General features: G+C 43.4%; 2 protein-coding genes across 7 annotated transcripts in view; one reads left to right on the forward strand and one right to left on the reverse strand.

The window, feature by feature from the left end:
• The first annotated feature begins 1065 nt into the window (after positions 1–1065).
• TMEM243 (transmembrane protein 243) lies at positions 1066–23615 on the forward strand. 4 transcript variants are annotated; one of them, XM_025378752.1, is made up of 5 exons: positions 1066–1129; positions 1941–2234; positions 20718–20768; positions 21693–21797; positions 23012–23615. In XM_025378752.1, the coding sequence occupies exons 2-5, from the start codon at positions 2157–2159 to the stop codon at positions 23132–23134; spliced, it is 357 nt and encodes a 118-aa protein (XP_025234537.1). In that variant the 5' UTR covers positions 1066–1129; positions 1941–2156; the 3' UTR covers positions 23135–23615. The 4 variants fall into 4 exon arrangements, with proteins under 4 accessions (XP_025234537.1, XP_025234535.1, XP_025234539.1 ...); XM_025378750.1 differs by having other exon boundaries at positions 1108–1319; XM_025378754.1 differs by lacking the exon at positions 1066–1129 and adding an exon at positions 1328–1463.
• Positions 23446–24749, reverse strand: part of DMTF1 (cyclin D binding myb like transcription factor 1) — a 44368-nt gene continuing 43064 nt past the window's right edge. For all 3 annotated transcript variants that reach the window (XM_025378749.1, XM_025378747.1, XM_025378748.1), the window contains one exon: positions 23446–24735. In XM_025378749.1, the coding sequence (XP_025234534.1) occupies positions 24626–24735 (110 nt within the window). In that variant the 3' untranslated portion in view covers positions 23446–24625. The remainder of the gene's footprint in view (positions 24736–24749) is intronic.

Consider the following 24749-nt stretch of genomic DNA (forward strand, 5'->3'; position numbering starts at 1 on the left):
TCTGTTTTCCACTCTAGCTTCAAGGCTATGACTATGCCTGTGTCTTCATCACTATATCACCACGTCTGGTAGTTGTCCGGTACATAGTAGATTCTCAAAAGTATTTTGTTGAACGTGGCTAAATGTGAGTGAATAAAGTTATTTGTACCGCCATTCAATCTTCTAAGATAACTGGGTGCAGGATTGTGTAGCATTGCTGTTTTATCAGGAAGTCTTGAGCAAACAAACATGATTTGTAAAATATATAACTTGTAGGTCAGATATGCACCGTACTAATTCTACTCAGTGTTGCAAATTCCAGATCTATGTATCTACATCGTTTGTAGTCCATTCCGTGCCCTAAACTGTTGAGTGGACGCCTGGAATCATGACTTGGATTCTAAATGTGGTGTGGGTACAACGTTCCAACCCAGACCCTCCCTGCACACAAACGTTTTCAGAGCTCTCTTCAATCTAGGCGCTATATAGTGCCCTGAGAATCCAGCGTGGTTGTATGTTTCCAAATATTTATACATGATTCAAAATGCAGAGTGACGTTGTTACTTTTAATGACCTGTCCACCTCCAGTTGTCTATATCCTAAAACCTGGAAGACGAGATTGGTACGCGAAGCGCTGGCTCCACAGCTGCAAACGTGCTTAGTCAGCACCATCACCGGCGGCAGCATGGACAAGTCAAAGACGTATCTAGCACTACTGCCTCCTGACTTTCTGTAAACACATAAGATCTCTGTCACAGAACAAATCAAGGCAAACACGCAAACAACCCTAAACCAAAATTACCATTGACGGCCATTCTGTCCTTGTTAAGCGAAGACTGAGGTGGTTAAAGCAGGTTGATTGTTTTTAAGATGCTTTCAGCCAGGTGCAAGGCTATCTGCAAAAATGTGCTTTGCCCACGTGGATCGCATGGACACTAATTACTAAGGGCTAAGGAGCTGAGAAACGTCCAGCCCCAGAGATTGGCCGCCCTAAGGGGACTAAGCTGGCACCTCTAGAAATAAAGCTCCGCAGCCAATGCCGCGCCTCGGCCCGCGGGATTGGCTGCCTCGGTTGTGACGCGACCTGGGCGGGCCGACTTGCGACGGAGGCCGCGGGTCCGGGTCGGGGGATCCGAGAAGGACCCGAGAGGTGATCCGCAGCGCTGTGCCCGGACCGCGCGCCCGTCCTCCGCCAGCGCGGAAGGTCTATTCCTCCCCCACGCATCTGGCCCGCGACCCCGGGCCGCGGCACCGGATCCCGGCGGGGGTGTGGACCCAGGGCCCGCTCTCTCCGGCGCGGCCAGAGCCCCCCAGTGTGCGAGCACCTAGGGGATGCCGAGGTTTGGCGGGTGCGGGGCCAATCTGGGCAGGGCCGAGCCGAGATTCTCCCTGTCTCTGTGCCCTGACCGTACTCCTGCTGCGGTTCTGGCAGAGAGCGCGGGGAGAGCAGCGGCGGGAGGTGCGGGGAGCACGCCGGCCGTGGGGTAGAAGCAACACCTGAGAGGGGATCCAAGTTGCTTGGCTCGGCCCGAGCAGCGACCTGAACCCGCCGCCCTGCGGGAGGGGTGTGCGGAGCCCTGGGCTGTGCTCCTACAACTTCACTCCTCCCGCCGCTGGGGAACGTAGCGGGCGAGGCGCAGAGGGCTAGAAAAGGGATTCTCAATGCATTCTTCCAAGAAAACTTTTTCTCCCTCGAACATGAAGGAATACGTGTTCACTGTAGAAAATTGGGAAAACATGGGAAATTATTGTGTAAAAAATGGGGGGCGAGGCGTGGGAGTCACTCCCGGGGCGAGGGGACTGCGATTTGCTTTGCTAACCGCAGCCGGGGGCGAGCGACGGGCGGCGCTGCCGCGGGGGCGCCGAAGGCCGAGATTTGAGGAAGTGGGAGCTGCCCGGGCGGGGGCGTCCCGCCGAGAGTCCGCCACGCAGTGTTTGTTTCCTTTCACTTCCTGCGGCAGCTGCTCAAGATGAGGAGGTGCGTGGGGCCGGGGCGGAGCGGCAGCGTTCCCCGCGTGTGAGCCCCCGACCCATTGCCGGCGCCAGCACTTCCCTGACCACTCGGGTTCGGCTATGCGGGAGCCGTGAGGAGGAGGCTTGCTGTCGTGGACTTGAGATCTCGGGAAGTCATGCTGGCTTGCTTTTAAGTGGCTTGGGGAAAGTGAAGAAACCCCAAAATGGAGGACTTTGCTACTAGGACCTATGGCACCAGTGGCCTGGACAACAGACCTCTGTTTGGGGAGACGTCCGCCAAGGTGAGTGCGGATTGTGTTTCCAGACTGGGATGGGGGGTGTGTCTGCGGCCTGCCCTCCCGCCGAGTCCTGGCTGGGTCCTGCTGCTGCTCCTAAAAGCACTGTTAGGGAGGAAGCTGGTTCTGCAATACCGCTTCCCTCTCAAGATGTTTGCCCGGCCAGTCAGTCGTTGCCTGCTTTGGGACACGTGGTTGGCCAAGAGCGTTGAAGGCTGGAGTGGAGAAAGTTCAGAAAGGTCGGGGTTGTTGGAAGCCCTTCTGGGGAGTGCGGAAGCCCCTCCGGAGGGGGGAGGTTGATTTAGTGGTTGTACAGCTGCACCTGCAGCAGGAGGACTGACCCTCCAGAGGCTTCAGGTGTGTGCCCAAAGCTTCCTAAGAGAGCCGAGAAGGGGTGCTTCATGATTCCTGTTTACATAGAACTGTTACGGGTTCATTGCTGAGCAGTAAAGCAGTCAAGCAAGGAAAGGGGAGAGGCTTGAGATGAGGGGTTCTTGAATGATGGCCTGCATTCCAGGAAGTGATCAAAGGGTCCCTGAACCCAAACGGGCTATCGTACATTATTCTAGGCTTTAAAATGTATAACACCTTTTAAAAAGGATTAATTATGTGATGTCCTGGGCCAACAATTGAGGAGAGATCTTTTTCTATCGTCAGCATTAACTTTCTGAGTAGTTTGGGCAAGATCTGCCTGGTTTATTTTTTCACCTAAAAGTGGCATTGGTTGGCTGGTCCCAGTGCAGTGGTGTTGACAACTAATTGATCATAGCCAGTTACAGATTTCTTTGTTCCTTCTGCAATCTCCCTGCTTCACTTGACTGGCTTAAAAGAAGGGAAAAAAAAACAGTGGCATTGGTGATCTTTGACCTCTGGTAAAGTGCTTTCAGCTCTCGAAAGGTAATGCACATGTAGAGTCCAGAGCTTCCGGTTTTTTTAGTTTTGGCAGGAGCCCTCCAGCAGACAGGATAGGGAACTGGTACACCTGGCAGTCTGGGGAATAGCCCTGAATTTGGAAGCTATGAGGCTGCCACAGGACTACTTTATTTTTTAAACTCCACTTGGATTTTACGTTCTGCTCTCAAAATGTTGTAATATGAAAGCAATTTAAACTCGATCTCCAGGAAGATGCACCTTGTTCATCTTGTGGCTTGGTGTAATCCCAGCCCACAGTGCTCCTGGTTTGAGACACATACCTCCTCCAGTAGATGTTCCATCTTAGGCAAACGTTATTGAGCATTATGTACTTGGCCCTGGGGAGCCAAGGAACCCTGTCAGGTGGGGAAAAAAATGTAGGCAAATGAGATGTGGTTGGATCTGTGCTACGACAGGGACATGTTGGGGGTACAGACGAGAACTGGTTGCTTTTGTATGGGAAATTTTCCCCCCTCTCCCAAGAGGTAAGAGAGTGCCTCCCCAACATGCTTCAGCAATAGATTGGGGTTCTGGGAGATCCAGACCTCTGACCTCTTTTAACCCATCTCTCTTGTAATTATAGAGGTAGATGACTTGGTAGTGGACTTGGCCATTTATGCAGACAGTTAGAAATATTGATGTTTTCTGAACAGCTTGGGCGAAAACATCCAGTGATTTAAGTTTCCTATTGCCCATGATCCATTTGAAACCCATTCAAGAACTTTACTTTTCCAAATGTATCTTTTATTGCATACTTACTATGAGAATATATCACACTGGGATTATTTAGGAAACTTTAGGGCATTGTAATAATAGCTGCAGCTATTCAGAGAAAAAAGTTAATATTTATTAATTCTTGATCTCTCAAAATTTCTCCCTTTAGCCCCCTCTGTGAAGTTGACAGGGTGATTGGACATAGAGAAATTCTACAGAATGGAGAAGGGAGAGAGATCCCTGGTCTGAGGGTGGAAGAAAACATGTATCTTATAAATGGAGATGCCACATCTGAGAGAGGAGAGGCCTCCATATGTGTTCACAGCAAATGAAGATTTGAGGGCCTGAGGAGGGTAAGGCCCAGGAATGGAGCCTCAATAGTGAAAGGATAGGACTCATTACAGTGGAGCCATTTCCACAGAGGACAGCAACTGCTAGAGCAGGGTCCTGGGGACACTGAGAAACCCATCACTTGCTCTTGTGTGTGGGTGTCTCCAGCTTGCTGTTTTACATGCCAGGAAACGACAAAATAGCCACTACACAGTGGAAACTTGCTGTTAGTGAACTACCATTTCTGAGAACATAGAGAAAGAATAAAAGCCCAGTTCCTGTCCTACTCTGACAGGTGGTTTCCTGTGCATTTTGTAATCTTACTTGCTTTATGAGGACTGACACATACATATAGCCTCTCAACTTTAGGTGCAAACTCTAAGGCAAAGAGAACTGAAGCTCAAAGAGCAGAGAAAAGTCTGGAATATGTTTTTGTTTCCTCAGTGCCAGGCAACATGGTGGGCATTCAGCTTTCCCTTGTTTAATCATCAAGTTCCTTTGTGAGATGGGTGTTCTTTTTTCTGTTATACAGCTAAGGAAGTGGAACCCTCAGAGGGGGTTGTGTTCAGTCATACAAGTAGTTTCCTCTGGTAATGCTTCACCAACTCCCTTTCATGAGTTGAATAGTGAGGTCAGTAGTAACTTAATTAGGCAGTTTTTGCTTCTCAAAGCACTCCAGACATCTGCATACCTGTTGCCCTTTCGCAGAAAATAGGGGTTGAAGTAGTTTGCCCCAAGTCCTGAGGTGAGTGAGAGATAATGAGATCTATTACAGAACAATGACTATTAATATATAACTAATTTGGCCTTGAGCAGCACCCTCTTGGGGAATCTCTGACGGAACTTTTGCCTTTATGTATGTCGGGTGCACATAGTGATTTTGGTTACTGAAATCCCAGATTTATTCAATCTTTAGCATGAAAATTATTCCTTCTAAGTTATTCCTATTTAGGCATAGCTTTATAGGTGTAATCATGGAGAGAAGGGCAAAGTGAAACAGTTCTCTATTGTTCCATAAATATCTGAGGGACTATTTTTGTCTTTGAGGCAGGGTCTCACTTTGTCACTCAGATTGGAGTGCAGTGGCATGACCATGGCTCACTGCAGTCCTGACCTCCTGGGCTCAAGTGATTTTCCCACTTGAGCTTCTGAGTAGCTGGGACTATAGGTGCCTTCTACCAAGGCTGGCTAATATATATATATATATATATATATATATATATATATATATATATATTTTTTTTTTTTTTTGTGTCAAGATTTTTGAGACGGAGTGTCTCTCTGGCGCCCAGGCTGGAGTGCAGTGGTGTAATCTTGGCTCACTGCAAGCTCTGCCTCCCAGGTTCACACCATTCTTCTGCCTCAGCCTCCCAAGTAGCTGGGACTATAGGCATCTGCCACCACGCCCGGCTAATTTTTTTGTATTTTTAGTAGAGACGGGGTTTCATTATGTTAGACAAGATGATCTCCATCTCCTGACCTCATGATCCGCCCGCCTTGGCTTCCCAAAGTGCTGGGATTACAGGTGTGAGCCACTGTGCCCGGCCCTAACTTTAATTTGTTGCAGAGATGGGGCTTCCTGTATTGCTCAGGCTGGTCTCAAACTTGTGGCCTCAGGCGATCCTCCCAACTTGGCCTCTCAAAGTGGTGGGTTTATAGGCGTGAGCCATCGTGCCCATCCTAGGGATTATTGACAAAAAAGGAAAGGTGTTCATCTTTTGTAAGAAACATAGACCTCATTCCTTGATACCTATGGAATTTTCATGTTAGGTTGGCTATCTTACGAATCCTAGTTTGAATGCCCAGATGCTTTTTACATCTTTTTTAAACCATTCCCAAGTTTTGTGCCATAGTACTTCTCTTTCAGGTGAAAAATATGGCACAGACACCAAGATGATAAGAAATATCTGAAGTTTCCAAGCCTGTGCATTTTCTAAAAGAGTGCTATCCAGTAGAAATATTATGTGAGCAGCCATATATGTAATTTACATTTCTTAGTAGCCGTATGAAAAAGTATCAAACAAGTGAAATATTAATAATTTTATGTAACCCCTTATTTCCAAAATATTAATACTATCATTTCAACATATAATCAATATTAACATTTAACTAGACACGGTGGCTCAGACCTGTATATCCCATCACTTTGGGAGGCTGAGGTGGGAGAATCACTTGAGCCCAGGCCTTTGAAACCAGCCTGGCCAACGAAATGAGATCCTGTCACACACACACAAAAAATTAGCTGGGTGTGGTGGCACCCACCTGTGGTCCTAGCTGCAGGCTCGCACCACTGAACTCCAGCCTGGGTGACAGAACGAGACTATCTCAAACAAAAAACAAACAGATACTTTTGCAATTTTTTTGTATGAAGTCTTTGAAATTCAGTATGCATTTTATATTAACAGCCCATCTGAATTCACACTAGCTGTGTTTCAGATGCTCAGTAACCACGTGTGGCTAGTACAGGCTGATGTCCCAAATCCAAAATCCGAAATGCTCCAAAATCCAAAACTTTTTGAGCACTGACTTGATGCTACAAGTGGGAATTTCCACACAAAAGTACTTAACACAAACTTTATTTCATGCACAAAATTTTTAAAGATATTGTATAAACCTTGTCTTCCAGGCTATGTGTATAAGATGTATATGAAACAAATTTTGTGCTTAGACTTGTGTCCCACCCAAGATCTCATTATGTATATGTAAATATTCCAAAGCCTGAAAAAAATTCTGAAATCAGAGAAGCTTCTGGTCCCAAACATTTTGGATAAGGGATACCCAACCATTTCAGACAGCTTAGTTTTAAAGCAGCTGAAATGTTAGTTATGGTGGTTCCATAGCCAAGTTTGTGAAACATTTTTCTTTATTGTGGGACTTTGGAAGCTTTAATATGCCAGTTTTCATTGTGACTCTAGTTGGTGAGGGTACGTGAGTAGTACCTCCTAAACAGTATAGGTGGCGTGGCCTCTTTAACCCTAGTACAATGCCTTACCCAGTTCTTGCCTCCGGCTCCCTAGGAGCATTCACTAGATAAGTTTCTACAGAATACACTTTGGGAAACATGGTTCAGTGAATTGCCTTCCTCTGCTTTTCCCTCCCATCCTGTCCCCTAGGGTAAACTGAAACCTGGAGATTTTCTTCCCTCTTCTGCCCACGACTACCTTTAAAAGTTTGCTTTAGTACAACACACAGTTTGGACAGTCTTTCCCACTGTCTAGTGTTAGAAGGGCACTAAATTATTCTGAGGGCTTGTGAGTCTTGATCTTGACTTGTTAGCTGGCTGTGGAATCATCTGAAATCAGTTTCAGTCAGTCTAGACTGGTGAACCTAGGAGGAGAGGGAGAGAATGCTCTCTCTGGAGAAAGCAAAGCAGCGTCCTATAGCTAGGGCAAATGGGAAAAGGATGAACACTGTCCACTTGGTGCCATGTAGTGCAAACCAGTTTCTAGATCAGCCCACTCTATGGGTGGTCACTGATTACAAAATAAGTGATTCATCCTCTAAGAAGGGTGGTGACAGTTCCTGCTCCTTTATTCCTTCTTGGATGTGATATATAAAATCAATGATTTGGGGAGAAGGTACATACACTGAATTCCTCCGCAGATACCATAGTGAGAGGGAGGTCCTCTGTGGAGGGGGCAAGTTAGTGGGCTCTGAGGCTCAGATCTTTGGTTCCAAAGACAAAAGTATCTTCCTTTATCCCCCTCCCCCCAATAAAAAAAAAAGCAAGCAAAAATGGTGAAAAGCAAGGGCTTTTTATGATTAGTGTTAGTCAAGCAAATTCAAACTTGGAGCATTTGGCCTCTGCAAATAATCATGTAAGATTAGAGTTGCCTCTTCATGCCATTTTTGTTGTTGCTTATTTAAGAACAAGGCTCAGTAGGGATGGTAATAGAATAATTTTAAAAAATGGAAAGAAGAGAAAAATAATAAAGCTATGATTAAGATAGCTGGGTCTGTGCCAGCAGCCCCTTCCTCTGTCTTAGAGCTACCAATGCTGTTCTCTGAGGAGTGCAGGCTTTAGTGTATTTCCTCTAGACAGAGCTTCTAGTTGATCATCCAAGCAGCTATTTCTCTCAAAGGAGGGTTAGTCACCCAAAGGTGAAACAGTTATCTCCTCTCTTCTCATTCAGCCTGTCAAAACAACTTTGCCTTTTTGTGTGTGTGCTAGAAAAGTAGTTAGGAAAAATAAATGCCATCACTTTTTCTTTAGTACTCTATGTGGTTTTCTCTCTTCCACCCCTAGACCAGTGGACTGGAATCTCTGGGTGTGGGGCACAGGCACTGGTATTTCTGGAAGGTCCTCGGGATGCTGGTGCATAGAAAGGGTTGAGATGCACTGGCCTTACCTTTGCTCTGTGTAAGCCCAGTCCAGGCTAATGTCTCTCCATGGATCCCTTTCCTTTAGCTGCCTCCTTGCTCTTCACAAATGCCGTTCTCCTTTCTGCTGTGTCCTCTCTTCTCTAAATATCTGAATTCTGCTCAGCCTGATTCCCCACTTTAGAACCTTCCTTGTAATCCAGTCTCTTCTCACTTTCCTTCTGTGAGCCTGGCTGTCAAAGATGCCCCCTGGCACTTACTCCTCGTGCTGTGAGGCACTCATGTAAGTCTTGCCTCCTAACTAGAGAATAAGCTCTTCTTAAATGGTAGGTGCCAGTTTCCTCATTTTTGTAGCCTTTTTAGCCCTAGGGACAATGGCTTACTAAGTTCTTGATTTCATGTATATTAAGTTTTAAGCAAAGTGAGAATTTAGCATTATCAAAAAGTAACCTACATTCTTGGGACATTCTGAGCTCACAGTAGAAGGCAGGGAGTGGTTAGGAACCTGGATATGCTAGATATCAAAACAGGAAGTGATGCTTCAAGCTCTCATACAATTAAAGGCATTTTTCTCTTTTTCTTTCTGCTACGCTGTATATAGCAGAGGCCAGTAGTAAATACAATATTGTATTAAAAAAACTTAAACTGAGGTGTGGCCTCTCGGAAGCTGATGGTCTACTGAGTTTTCTCTGGATGTGATTTTTGCTGGTCTTTGGTAATATCCTGTGCTTACTGAATTGAGTCACTTTTTTCTTATGGTTGGCTCATAGGCTGTGTATGGGTATAGTGACCATAGTTTCTGAGTTGCTGAAGAGACATGTGGGTGGATAAACCTCAGTGTCCCTGTGAGAATGGTGGAATGCATTTGAAACTGGGGCTGCCATAGAAATTGGGGCCAGGGTGTTAGGCCAGCTCAGCTCTCTCTCAGCTCTGAGGAGTCTGATCTCTTATTGGTAAGATTCCCCCTTAGACATAGTATAAATAGTGCAAATACTGTATTAGCTGCCATTTACTGACCCTCTACTGAATGCCAGATACTCTCTTGTAGGGGCTATGTATTCTCCTCCAATCCTCATTACAACCCTACATGGTAGACGTTGTACAAATATGAAAACTAAGGCTTAAAAGTTGTAACTTAAATACAGGTCCACATGTAGCAGTGGAAGTCATGCGTTTGGGAGAGAATCGAGTGTAAAAGTTGTAAAGGGTGGGTGTGCCTGAATTCTCATAAATGCTTTCTCTTGCACCTCCCGTGCTCTTGGCACTGTTCAAAGTCTGGTGTTGCTTTGGGAAGTCTCAGAATATACGGGTCGTAATTCACTGCGTCCTAGGTTTAGCCAGTGAGACAAAATGTCTCCTTGCTTTCCGCCTGTGTGGCTGCTGTACCTCTGGTTGTCTCCAGTGACAGTACGAGAGGAAGCTCCTGTACGGGCAGAGCCATGCTGCTCTGAGGGACCCAAATTAAATCCCTGGACACAGGACCTTAGGTTTCTTTATTCAGCTGGTCTCAAAATAAACCTTCTCCCACATTTTGCATCCTCTCAGTATGTTTTTTCCTGGCCCCTAAGGCTTCTGACTAGGCCACTTCCACAGCTTTCATGGCGAGTAGTTGTCTGCTGTGATTTGGAAGAAGAGAAGCAAAGTCATTTCTGAGAATCAAACTTTTATTTATGGTGTTGGGACCCTTAAGTTTGCTTGAGAAACGCAGAACTTTGGAGGCAAAATTGTAGGATGTGGCTCAAGGGCCTGAATCACTCAGTCCAGGTAAACAATGGTAGGAAGTAGCACCCTTTGGGCATTTAATACATGCTGAATGTGTTGCCTTGCTCTTTCCCATCCCAGGAGAAGATAATCACTGTCTTCAATGACCTGAGGAAAGCATGGGTAGGGGAGGGTAAGCAATGAGTATAAAATGGGATTGAGTGCCAGGTGTTGTTCCTAGACCAAACTGAGGGTCGGGCTGCTCTTTCTCTGGCCCTCTAAGGAGATGCAGTTGAGGAGCTGAATGTTAATAGCTAAGACAATGGGGAAAAGTCTCCAGGGAATTTCAGAGAGCTTCACAGCAACCTCCATGCTACAGGCCCAGAGGCCTGTGAGGGAAAAATGGTTTTGTGGGTCAGGTCCTGGGCCCCAGTGCCCTGAGTCATAGTTGTTCCAGCTCCAGCTGTGGCTAAAAGGGGCCAAGATATACCTTGAGCTGTTGTTTAAGAGGGTGCAAGCCCCAAACCTTAGTGGCTTCCATGTGGTGTTGGGTCTGTGGGTGCACAGAGGCAAGAGTTTGGGAGCCTCTGCCTAGATTTCAGAGGATGTATGGAAATACTTGGAGGTCCAGAAGTCTGCTGCAAGGGGGAGCCCTCATGCATTGCACTGTAAGCCTGGAAAAGCCACAGACACTCAACTCCAGCCTGTGAAAGCAGCTTTGGGGGCTGTACTCTGCAGAACCGCAGGGGTGGACCTGCTCAAGGCCTTAGGAGCCCAATCCTTGCATTAGTGCAGCCTAGATGTGAGACACAGAGCCAAAGGAGGTTATTTTGGAGCTTTAAGATTTAATGACTGCCCTACTGGGTTTTAGACTTGTATGGGACCAGTAGCCCCTTCGTTTTGGCTGATTTCTCCCTTTCGGAATGGGTCTGTTTACCCAATGCCTGTACCCCCATTGTATCTTGGAAGTAACTAACTTGTTTTTGATTTTACAGGCTCATAGGTGGAAGGGACTTGCCTTGTCTCAGATGAGACTTTGGACTTAGACTTTTAGGTTAATGCTGGAGTGAGTTAAGACTTTGGGGGGACTGTTGGGAAGGCATGATTGGTTTTGAAATGTGAGGAGGACATGAGGTTTCAGAGGGCCCACAGGCTGAATGATAAGGTTTGGCTGTGTCCTTACCCAAATCTCATGTCAAATTGTAATCTCCACATGTTGAGGGGCTGGGAGGGAGGTGATCGGGTCATGGGGGCAATTTCTAATGGTTTAGCACCATCCCGCAATGCTGTCTCATGAGCGAGTTCTCCTGAGATCAAATGGTTTAAACGTGTGTGGCAGTTCCCTGCTCATGCGCGCTGGCTTTCGGGCGTTCCTGCACTTGCTCTCCCACGTGCCCACGGGTGCCTGTGCCCGCGCTCCCCCTCTCGCGCTCCCCCTCTCGCGCTCCCCCTCTTCTCCCCACGCGCTCCCCCTCTTCTCCCCACGCGCTCCCCCTCTCCCTCTTCTCCCCACTCTCTCTCCCTCTTCTCCCCACTCTCTCTCCCTCTTCTCCCCACTCTCCCTCTTCTCNTCTCTCTCCCTCTTCTCCCCACTCTCTCTCCCTCTTCTCCCCACTCTGTCTCCCTCTTCTCCCCACTCTGTCTCCCTCTTCTCCCCAGTCTCTCTCCCTCCTCTCCCCACTCTCTCCCCCCTCTCCCTACTCTCTCCCTCTTCTCCCGCTCCTTTCCCCGCTTTCCCCCCTTCTCTCTCATTCTCACTCTCATTCTTTCTCTCATTCTCACTCCCTCATTCTCTCTCACTCACTCTCACTCTCGCTGTGTCTCTCTTTCACTGTCTCTCTGTCTGTCACTCTTTGTCTCACTATCACTCTCTCTCACTCTCACCCTCTACACGCTCCTTCCCCCTCTGTGCACTCCCTCCCCGTCCTCCACGTGCTCCCTAACCCCCGCACCCCCACCCGCGCGCTCCCTCCCCCACTGCGCCAGCTTCCAGGGGTAGGATGTCTGACAGAGGAGGACACTTGGAGGTGTGAGGTCTAACCTGGAAATAGGATTGAACACCTGGTAAGGGATGTGGGTCTATAGGACTCCCTGCGATGCTGTCTGAGGAGAAAGACTTTTGTGGAATCACATAGAAAGTTTGGAAGTAACACCAAAAATGGAGTTCTGAGTCTTCTTCCACCCTCTACCCTGCCTTTTCCCTCAAGAATGTAGAAGGGAATGTCTTCATGGCATTGTCCATCTAGGCTTTTGCTTTTCTGCAAGGACTTTTCTCTGTTTTCCCTTGCGCCTCTCTGGGAGTGTTGGGGAGCATTGTCGAAGGATTAATTTGTCAACTGGAGTTCAGAGCTGTGATGCCTTATAAATCAGTCCTTGGTCCTGCCCTAGCAGAAAGTAACTGGGCTTGTACTCAGGAAAACCTGGACCTCAGAGATCCCCGTAGTTTACCATTGATGTTTCTTTGGGAACAACAGAACCTATCCTGGGAGGTATCTGTTAGCGTGTTGCACCTTTGTGGCTGACAAACCGTGACCTCTTGGTCTGCAGTACCAGGCCACAGCTTCTGTGGTGCTGTTGCATGCCTGCCCTGCAGCAGTGAGGCACATTATGTTCCTATCGATAGGCCAGGCCCCAGATAAGTGGTAGGATTAGATAAATAGTCTCTACTGGTGAGAGGCACTCTAAAGAAAATACTGTTGGCCACTTCTGCTTTGAGTCTTTCGTTTCACCAACATTCATTGAGTGCCTACAGTGTGCCACACTGTCAAGAAGGAAAACAACTATAGTAGTTCCTACTAATCCACAGCTTCACTTTTCTAGGCTTCAGTTACCTGTGGTCAGCCGTGGTCCAAAAATATTAAATGGAAAACTTTAGAAATAATTTGTAAGTTTTAAATTGTGCACTGTTTTATGTAATGTGATTAACTCTTACTCTGTCCTGCTCCTGCTGGGGACATGAATCATCCCTTTGTCCAGTGTATCCACACAGTAGATGCTACCTGCCCGTTAGTCACTTAGTAATCATCTCTGTTATCTGATTGAAAAAACAGTATGTATAGGGTTTGGTACTATTTGCAGTTTCAGGCATCCACTGGTGGTCTTGGAGTGTATCCCCCGCAGGTAAGGGGGGACTATTTGTAGACTGTCTTTCCCACTGTTAACTGCCAGTCTTAGTGTGGGACACAAGTAATACATTTTATTTTGATGCAGTTAAGTGTGAAGACTGAGCAAAGTGATGTGGGTGTTCTGAGGGAAGGTGCCCAGGGTGGTGTCTGGAAAGGATTTACAGTGAAGTTGATAGTGTTGAGTTCTGAAGGATGATGATATGGTTTGGCTGTGTCCTCACCCAAATCTCATCTTGAATTTTAGCTCCCATAATTCCCACGTGCTGTGGGAGGGACCTAGTGGGAGATAATTGAATCATGGCGGCAGTTTCCCCCATACTGTTCTCATGGTAGTGAATAAGTCTCATGAGATCTGATGATTTTATAAGGGGAAACTCCTTTCACTTGGCTCTAATTTTCTTTCTTGCCTGCCACCGTGTAAGATGTACCTTTTGCCTTCTGCCACTTGAAACTGTGAGTCCATTAAACCTCTTTTTCTTTATAAATTACCCAGTCTCAGGTATGTCTTTATCAGCAGTGTGAAAATGGATTAATACATAAATTGGTACCACGAGTGGGGTGCTGCTGTAAAGGTACCCGAAAATGTGGAAGTGACTTTGGAACTGGGTAACAGGTTGGAACAGTTTGGAGGGCTTAGAAGAAGATAGGAAAAGTTTGGAACTTCCTAGAGACTTGGAAGGCTCACAAGACAGGAAGATGTGGGAAAGTTTCCTTCCTAGAGACTTGTTGAATGGTTTTGACCAAAATGCTGATAGTGATGTGGACAATAAGGTTCACACTGAGGTGGTCTCAGATGGAGATGAAGAACTTGTTGGGAACTGGAGTAAAGGTGACTCTTGTTATGTTTTAGCAAAGAGACTGATGGTACTTTGCCCCAGTCCTAGAGATTTATGGACCTTTGAACTTGAGGGAGATGAGTTTGGGTATCTGGCAGAAGAAATTTCTAAGCAGCAGAGCATTCAAGAGGTAACTTGAGTGCTGTTAAAAGCATTCAGTTTTAAAAGGGAAACAAGAGCATAAAAGTGTGGAAAATGTGCAGCCTGACAATGCAATAGAAAAAAAAAAAATTGAGAAAAACTAAGTCAGCTGTGGAAATTTGCGTAAGTAATGAGGAGCCAAATGTTAATCCCCAAGACAATGGGGAAAATGTCTTCAGGGCATGTCAGAGGCCTTTGAGGCAGCCCCTCATATCACAGGCCTAGAGGTTCTAGGAGGAAAAAATGGTTTTGTGGGTTGGGCCCAGGCACCCCTGCTGTATGCAGCTTAGGGACTTGGTGCTCTGTGTCCCAGCAGCTCTAGCCATGGCTAAAAGGGGCCAACGTACAGCTCAGGCCATGACTTCATAGCTGCACGTGGCAACTTCCATGTGGGGTTGGGTCTGTGGATGCGCGGAAGTCAAGAATTGAGGTCTGGGAACCTTTGCCTAGATTTCAGAGGACATATGGAAACACCTGGATGTCCAGGCAGAGGTTGCTGAAGGGGCAGGACCCTCATGGAGAACTTCTGCTAGGGCAGCACAGAAGGGAAATTTGGGGTTGAAGCCCCTACAGAGTCCCCATGGGGCATTGCCTAGTGGAGCTGTGAGAAGGCCACCATCCTCCAGACACCAGAATGGTAGATTCACTGAAACTTGCTCCATGTGCCTGGAAAAGCTGCAGACACTCAAGGCCAGCCTGTGAAAGCAGCTGGGAGGGAGGCTGTACCCTGCAAAACTGCCCAAAACTGTGGGAACCTACCTCTTGCATCAGCATGACCTGGATGTGAGACATTGGAGCTTTAAAAATTGACTGCCCTGCTGGTTTTTGGATTTGCATGGGGCCTGTAGCCCCTTTGTTTTGGCCAGTTTTTCTGATTTGGAATGTGTGTGTTTACCCAATGCCCATATCCCCATTGTATCTAGGAAGTAACTAACTTGCTTTTGATGTTACAGGCTCATAGGTGGACTTGTCTCAGATGAGACTTTGGACTGTGAACTTTTGAGTTAATGCTGAAATGAGTTAAGACTTTGAGGGACTGTTGGAAAGGCATGATTGGTTTTGAAATGTGAGGACATTAGATTTGGGAGGGGCCAGGGATGAAATTATATGGTTTGGCTGTGTCTCCACCCAAATCTCATCCTGAATTGTAGCTCCCATAATTCCCATGTGTTGTGGGAGGGACCAGGTGGGAGATGATTGAATCATAGAGGCGGTTTCCCCTGTACTGTTCTTGTGGTAGTGAATAAGTCTCACAAGATCTGATGATTTTATAAGGAGTTTCTTCTTTTGCTTGGCTCTCATTTTCTCTCTTGCCTGCCACCGTGTAAGACGTGTCTTATCACTATAAGCCATGATTGTGAGGCTACCTCAGCTATGTGGAACTGTGAGTCCATTAAACCTCTTTTTCTTAACAAACTACCCAGTTTTGGGTATGTCTTTATCAGCAGCGTGGAAACGAATACAGATGAGTAGTCAAAATTGGGAGTAGCACTTTTTGGGGAACTGGGTTGACATTATGCCTCTGGGATTTTTTTATGGACCAATATAAGAAATGATTGTGTATGAATTATCTGCATTTTCTGTGTCCCTAGATTTGTCCTGACTCATGGGACAATTTCTTTTTAGAGCCAGGAGAATTTTGACTCTAATTATCCAGTATGCTTACTTTTATTAGTTAGAACTTAAAATTCTGTTGTACTTCCCACTTGGCTGTCAGGAATCTTCATACACACATTTGAGTTTAAATGATAAATGTTTTTTTAGACAATTTTTTTTTTTTTTAAATAAGATTCTCATTCTGTCCAGGCTAGAGTGCAGATCACCTCCTGGGCTCAAGTGACCTTCCCACCTCAGCCTCCCAAGTAGCTGGGACTACAGCCACGTGTCATCAAATCCAGATAATTTTTATATTTTTTGTAGATACAAGGTCTCAGTATTTTTCCCAGGTTGGTCTTGAATCCCTAAGCTCAAGTGATCCTCCCACCTTGGCCTCCCAAAGTGCTGGGATTACAAGTGTGAGCCACTATACCTGGCCTTTGTAAGTTCTTTAGCCTTTTTTCCCCCCCCCCATTCCCCAAAGCCTTTTAGAAATTTTGTCTTGGTCTTTTTATTGTCGGTTAGGTTAGTTAGGTTAGGGTTTTATTATAGTAGCACATGTCCTTGAAATTCATTTTGGAAGTAGGCAAAACATTGCCATGGAAATGGAAGGCTGAATACAATGTCGCTTGTAAGCATTCCAAACTGTTTAGAACCAGGATATTTCCAGGGAGCTGAAGAGCTGAGGGCAGGCAGAGCTAGCTTTTGGTTATTTGGGATATTATTGCCAGCTTCCTCCCAGGGCCATTGTTACCACCTGATCATTTGAGTTTTAGTTTCTCTAGTATCAAGATACTGGCTAATGACTGACCAGGCAAGTATAGGGGTTTTCTGGCTTTTAATCACTAGGGCATTAGTCCTTCTTCTCCGGCCCAAGTGCAGTCTGGGGATTCAGAACCATAAAGTGTAAGAACTGGAAGGGACCAGGTATCATTTAGCCCAGTCTTCTCCTTTGATAGAGTCAAATGGGTTAAGGAATCCTTTTGAGGTTATGAAGCTAGCTAGTGGCAGAATGAGATGAGAACCTTGGTTTCCGGACTGTGTTAAGGTCCATATTTATTAGTTTAAGGACTCTTAGACCTTTTGAACGTCTCATTATGCTTGCATTTTGCAAACAGCATTGGATAGATTTTCTGCCATTACCTAGCTGTGTGACTTTTGGCAAGTCAGTCTTCTCGAACCTAGTTACCCGTTGGTAAATGGAGATAACATATTCCCTACTTGCTTTACAGAGTTTCTTTCCACCATTCCAGATACAAACCAGTTGCATATACCTCCATCTTTTTCTCCTTCCTCATTTTAAAGGAAGACAAAGATATGAATCTGTCAGGCCCAGACTCTTCACTGTGCATTGCATTCCAGTTCCTTTCCTCTCAGCTCTCATGAAACTTGGGTCAACAATCTCCATTTGTCCCATTGCGTTTTTGTAATGGCAGTGCTTTTGTTCTCCCATGGGTCTTTGTGGAGTTCCTTTCATGAACCATCTTTCCTTTCCTTTTCATCTGCTAGTCTTCCTTAGGGTTTTGACTTCTCTGTTAGTCTCTCCCTGACTGCCAAAGATAGCTCATTTTGTCTTTTTAGTGCCCTCCTGAACTCTGGATAGTGTAAACTTCTGGAAGGTAGAGATGTTTTTATTCACTTTTGTATTTGCATCTGAATTATGAGAGGTGATATAGGTGAAATCTCAACTGTATATATACACATGTATGTGCACACACAGTGTCTGTTTTTATGTTCATGTATATATGAATTCAGACTATCTCTAAACCTGTTGCAGAATATTTTGTCTCTGGGAAGGAAATTTTAAATCTATATCCTGTCCTCTCAGCAGGCAAGGATCCAGGCTAATTGCCATCCTTTGTCCGATCAGCTTCCTTGTAGAGTGAAAATAAGCCACAGTATAAGGTTTAAATTTCTGGTAGCAGAGACAAGTTATGATAGGTAGAACTAGAGTGAAAATAAAACTAGGGAGGGGACACAGCTAAGTTCTGTGAGAAATAATTGAGTTAATAGAGACTAACTATAGAAGTAGAAATAATCTGAGTTTCCATTTATTCCATAAACAGTAAAGTTTAAATGTAATATTCACTTTTCTCCATGTACTATAGCTCCAACTTGGAGCATATTATTCCCCAAACTGTCCTTTGAAGTGTTAATTAACTAGCTATTTAATTATTCTCTATTATCCTCTTTGGAGATTGGGAGCTAGAAGAGCTGCTAAAACCCTGAAAAGTAATCTCTAGGCCCAGGGAAGGAGCTCCACCCTGTGATTTGAACTTAATATTTAAAAATGACTTATTTTAGACTAAACTTTAGAGCACAGCCTCTCCATTTTAAATGTGCACACAAATTACCAGATCCTGTTAAAATGCAGATTCTGATTCAGTTGGTCTCAGTGAGGCCTAAGATTCTGCATTTCTTGCAGTTCCCTCAGGTGAGGCCAATGTGCTGGTTCATAGACTACACTTTGAGTAGCACGTTTAAAACAAGAGAGCATTAGAAGTAGGAGGGCTTCTGAAGTTAACTCTGCATACCTGAATTCATGGTTATGTTGATAGCAGAAGGCCTTGGCTTGGAGAAAGAAAATATTCTAGAAACACTTCTGCCATGTCCTAAATAAATAGTTCATCCCATCTTGGGAATCCCAGAGGGGATCACTACATTATAACAGTAACTGATTTTCATGAAAATCAGTTGGAATTCTGTTCAGTGACTATCTAAAAGGCAGGCAGGAATGTATTCATTAAAGTTTAGTTATATTTTCATCAGGATGATTAAAATCAGTTATATGGAGAAATTCAACAATGTGGAACAAAGTCACCTATGAGGAAATTTTCATTCTTGAAAGATAAGCAACTTAGTTTAGTACTTTGCTAATAGGCTTTTTGAGGTGTTGTCTGCCACTTGCCATCTTTGTCTAGACCAGCACTAGCATTCTAGGTTGTTCTTTGGGTGAGAACTATAAATGGAGAAAGGAGGTCTGGCATTGAATCTTGTCTTTATCACTTAATTGTATTGAGATCTTGGGAAAGTTCTGTTTCCCTGAGCCTGTTTTGCTACCTGTGAAACAGTCATATTACCATTTCATCCCAGAATTTTTAAGGAGAGGATTGGTGAATGATCTTGGCATAGTTAATATCCTTTTACCATTATTTTTCTCCTACTTTGATCCTGGTAGGCAACTTGCTGTGTGTCATTTGGCAATTAGTGATTTATTGGCTTGCCTTCTATTGGTGGGATAGCTGTTGTGAGGTATGCAGTCCTTCGTTTTGGAAATCCTGGGAGCTCAGAGAGAAGTAGATATTCTTGCTTCTCAAAAACAGTGGGGCTCCCATGGATTTTTGTCTCTCTACATATTTTATGTTAAACACACTTATTCCTCCCATGTGGGAAAAAGTTAAAAGTGATCAGTGACTTGTCCCTGGGTCCCTTTCCTAACAGGTGGTCCTAACTTCAGGCTTCTGTGTGCTGTGTAAGCTTCTCTAGCTGAGGTCGTGATAAGATCTCTTCCGAGTCCTCTGGAGTTAGGATGTGGCTGGAGTCCAGTTTCTTTTGTTCTTTAACCTTTCAGTTGCAGTGGCCTTGGTCTGGAGAGTTGTGATTTGTCCTTGGTTAGATTACGCACATCCAGTACTTGGCTTTCTTATACTCTTTCCCTCCCAGTTTTGCCTGACTCTTAACTTCTGTGGGTTCTTACCTTTAAAAGCTGACTACTTGGAAATGAGAATTCGGTTGCTGCTCTGTGATTGTTCCTGTGTCCTTCCCATCTCTGAGGTTTTGTTTATTGGCAGCCTATGTTCCATATCCTGCTGTTCTCTGCTCAGACCTTATCAAAACAATATTTAAGATGACTGATTCGTTAAAGACTCAGCTTTGACTTCTCAGAAATAAGACTGCATGTCATTCTCATTGGCCTTAGTGTTTCCTAATCAGGGCTTAAACCCTAACTTTAATCTGTAGTTCTGCAACCTATCTTACTTTACATTTTTAGTAGTACCTGAAACTACTTCTAACCAGTGACCTGGATTCAGGAATCTCTGGTTTCAAAATTGCTTCTAACTTGCTATATGACTCTTACCAAATAATTTAACCACACTGGGCCTAAATTTACTTTTAACCTGTAAAACTAGGATTGGATCAGTTTTTCAAATGTTCTTTGTTGTTGGTTGGGGTGGGATGGGAATGACAAGAAAGCTCAGTAGGTAGGCTCTTCATTCAATGAAGATTTTGTTTATATACTGAAGGCTTTCACTATTAAATAACTTGGAAAAACTGCTGGACTGGATGGTCTTTTAAGACTGCAGGTACCAAGCCTTTGGCACTCTAGAATCCATCCCTTTTAACAGTAGCATCTATTTTTAGATGAGACAAGGATACCTAAGCTGTATTACAAATGTAGTTCCAGACACATCATGGTACTCCACATCTAGTCTGGTTCCTGATACTTTTAACCAATGCTCTGGCTTGGCCATTCCCGTAGTGCCTGTCCTTTTCCTTTGGCTCATACTATCCTCCTCAGCACAAGCATTATTTGTAAGCCTCCCTTCCCCATTTGATACTACCCAATCAAGACTCTAGTATAAATGTTCTGTCCCTTCAAGAAACCTTCCCCAGTTGGCCATTTTCCCAAAGTACATTTTCCATTCTCATGACTCAGTACACTTTGCTTTGTTTGGTAGTTTTATGTGTAAAGCTCAGAGAAGGACTGGATCTTGGGTTTCTTTATTGTAAACCATCCCAACACCTTGCATTGCACTATACTGAAGGTAACATGGATCCAAGTCATATGGCTTAAAAATTCTTTTCTCTTTCAGGATCGAATCATCAATTTAGTTGTTGGCAGTTTAACATCCTTATTGATTCTAGTAAGTATCCTCATTTTGTGCCTCACCCAGGCTCTTAGCCAAAGTTTTGAAAACTTTATCAATTATAATTAACTTTCCAAAAAGTTAAGTGCTTTTATTACCACAAAATTGCAATTGCTAATTGGAGTAGCTAATTTAATTCCGCCGCACCCCCAGGTTGAATATGTGAAATGGTACAAGTCAGACAACTTGGTTTTCAGATAATTGAGTTTACCATGTTTTGCCTAGTAAATTTGTAAAAACGTCAGTGTAGCCACTTCCTTCTGTCATCATCTACCATAATTCCCCATTTCTATTAATTTTGTTCCTAAAGAACATATCCATTACCCTATGGTCAAGTTTTAAAAGATGTGGTCACAGTGTATAGCAGTTTTACTGTATACATACTGTAAAATACATGTGGGAGCTATCACAATAAAATTTTTAACAGCTGTATTTTCCATAGTTTGACATTTTTCTGGCACGTTTTCATTAAATATGATAATTTGTTTTTTCCATGGCTTCTTAATGAAAAGATTGCATATAATGCTGCATCTGTTAGAAACAGAACTACACGATATTAGGTCTTTCAGTGTTTCATAATGTTATAGCAAAACCGGCTTTGATTATATTCATTTTGCTAGGAATGTTTAAAATAACAAAATGGCTAGAACTTTTTCTAGTAGAATCATTAATTCTGAGAGTGAGGTTTAGTTAAAGAAGTTATTTTGGGATCAGCTAGTTTTACTAATGTTTTCTCTCCTTTCATAAGTAAGGGAAAGGTTAGAAAAGGAGGAAGTACTAAAAACTCAAACATATTTATAATTACTCTAACATTCTAGAAAGCAAACTTGGTGGCAGATGTAATTGTTGCCTAGACTCCAGTTGGTAATTACCAAGTCTTGGAATTACTATTAAGGCCTTACATAATTTCTCTTCATACAGGTAACGCTGATCAGTGCTTTTGTTTTCCCTCAACTACCTCCAAAACCGTTGAATATATTCTTTGCTGTCTGCATCTCTTTGAGTAGTATTACTGCCTGCATACTTGTAAGTACTGTTGAGAATTTAACCAGTGTTCTTGAGGGTTTAAGTTGCAATGCATAGGACAAAAATTTTCAGCCTTGGGTCTATACAAAAGGGTATCTCTTAATTATATCCTCATCCTCCCCCTAAAAGTGTTAGAATTCTCAATAAAATCTGAGTTTTCTCCTAAATCCCAAAGTTGTAACCCCAAAGAGAAACTCTTACTCCCTTGATAGCTTAAAAAAAAAAAAAAAAAAGAGAGAAAAAAAAATTAGTGGGAAGACTTAGGTGGCCAGATATTTTAATTTACTTAATTCATCTTCACTCAAGGACTATATGAGGACCAGCAGTCTTCGGGAAATGCCAGTTACTGCTAAGGGATGAGATAGCACACTCTGGATTGAATTCTAATGATTACAAAATTAGTCTATTTTAATCTACATGTTTGTCTCCCACAGTGGAGGTATTAACACCAAAACCTCCTGGGAAATCTGAAGCTGCAGTTGTAAAAATGTTTGATTTACTGCAAATGTTTGTTTTATGGTAAAGAAACAAAGATGATGGTGGCTCCTCAGTGTTCAATCATTCATTAGTTGGCTACATTGTTTCATGTTCCTTGAGAGGCAGAATCAAAAGAAAAAACAATTGTTTTGATCTCCGTAGGGCTTAAATCATAATAGTAATTTGCTTATCTGAGTTAAAATTAAAGAGGAGACATCTCCAAGTGTTCTAATTCACTGATCCTGCTATGTACTCCCATGACCCGAAAAAGGACTGGCCCATCGCACTTTGGGAGCTTTCCTGTTTCCCTAGCTTGAGGCCTAAAGTGACTAACAATGAACTAACTTAATCCAGATATACTATGGAAGCCCTATTTTGCAGTCTGAACCAATTGCATGAATCATATGAGTCTAAACGTTGTCTTCCTTTCCTGTTAAGTAGTATGTCCAGGTATATGTTCTTGGATAGCTTGCCAGATGACTGGTGGAGTATACAGGTTTGAACATAAAGGAAAGTAAACTGAGAAAGTAGGAATAAGTATGATCTTGGATGTGGAAACTCAGAGTAAGAATTAAATTCTGACTGCACTGGTCTCAGGAATGTAGAGATGTCAGAATATGGAGAATGTCTGTCTCATTTAGGGGAATAAACAAATACTAATGAAATTTGAAATTGGTAGAAAAAATGTTATGTTTTAAATTTTAACTGTTTATAAACTTTAATTCTTCTTTTTTTAGATCTACTGGTATCGACAAGGAGACTTAGAACCAAAATTTAGAAAGCTAATATACTATATCGTATTTTCTATCATCATGTTGTGTATATGTGCAAACCTGTACTTCCATGATGTGGGAAGGTGAGGCTGCCAAGGAGAAGTACTTACCAGGACTCTTCAAAATGATACATTAGGACAGTGAGTAATTTTTGGATAAGGTATGCTGAAGAATCTCCTGCAGAAGTCTGATACATGATTTTCATGTTAATTGTAAATGTAATTCCCTCTTGCAAGGGAGACATAGCCTAGATCACTTTGCTTTTTCTTTAAGGAGCTGACGTTGTACCTAAACATTCCAACCCTTAAAGCTCAAACAGCACAACATTTCACTTTTGAAATGAACATTTTTATAATGTAATTGCACGGCAAAAGGCTATGTAACAAACAAATCTTGCATTTTAAGACAAATATTCTTTTATTTCTGTTAAACTGAATATACAGTTGTTCCCTAGGCAACCGACTTTTGCTTATAACTACAATTTAATTTCACGTTAACAAAACAGACAGTGAAAAGACAACTTTGTGAAGATCTAATTACAATAATAAATAAAATAATTTATACAAGGTTTTTTTTTTCCCTTGACTTTTCTATAGGGGTCATATTCATTAAAAAGCCCAAAAGGCTACCTTTGCCTTAACCCTTCTGTAGTATAGGAATGACTCTTAGATTTGTTTCCTTTTGTTATAGAAGCAAATACTGTTTTTTAAAAAATTGCCTGAGATGAGAGGTTATATTGTACCCCACCACCTAACAAAGTGGATGACAAACTATTTTCTGGGTAATTTATGTTGCAAAACATGTAATAAATGGTCACGGTATCAAGGATAGGTAACATTACTTCCTTCCTCATTTAGTTTTACTTCAAAGTGCTAACTTTGTAAACTAATGACAGTGGTTTCTGAGGGGGTAAAAACTGCTTAGATTTTGGGTGGGTTTTGTTACTATGCTTATCCATATTCCCTTTAAAAGTAACAAAAAACCTGTAGTGAATTTTAACTCTTTTAATGCTTTCCTGTTTACCCTGCCTAAATCAGCTCCCACTGCCAGCAATGGGTTAATCAAACGTAACCACCACAAGACCACCTCCTAGGTCTCTGTACTTGTATGCTGGTCAAGTCTCAAACTTAGTCTTCTTGAAGATCAGAAGATCACTGGTAAGCTCTCATGTTGAAATGACTTATCTGAACTACAACCAGGCTTACTTGAAAGGAGACAGTGCCGTGTCTGATCTTTAGAGAAACTGTATTTTAAACCACAGCAGTTAAGCTTTCGTGATTCTAAACTTTTCTTCGTGGCTGAAGTGAATGAAATTCCTTATTGCCATGTAACGTTAAACATAGGGATTTATGCTTAAAACTCCCAGCCTCCACTCAACTACACACTGTCATAAAACTCAACTTCAGATGATGTATTTAAAGGAGGTAAGAAGTCATAGCAGCAACAATGTGTGGCTTAAGCACTGTGGCTATTTAAATTGGTAAATTAAGCCTCTTGGGGGTTGCTCCTATTTCTTTGAAGATGTTGTAATTAACAGTGTGGCTTCTTTGCTTGAACTGCCTATTTCTAAGAATTATCCTAATGACAGTTTACCAAATCTTCGACATCCTTTGAATCTTCTGAAACAGGACTGCCCAAGGATGATCCAATGATATTTGATTCTTCCTGATGATGTTGGAGTATGGGATCTGTAATGAGTATC

Source organism: Theropithecus gelada, chromosome 3 (genome assembly GCF_003255815.1).
Source record: "Theropithecus gelada isolate Dixy chromosome 3, Tgel_1.0, whole genome shotgun sequence".
NCBI classification, from domain to species: Eukaryota; Metazoa; Chordata; class Mammalia; order Primates; family Cercopithecidae; genus Theropithecus; species Theropithecus gelada.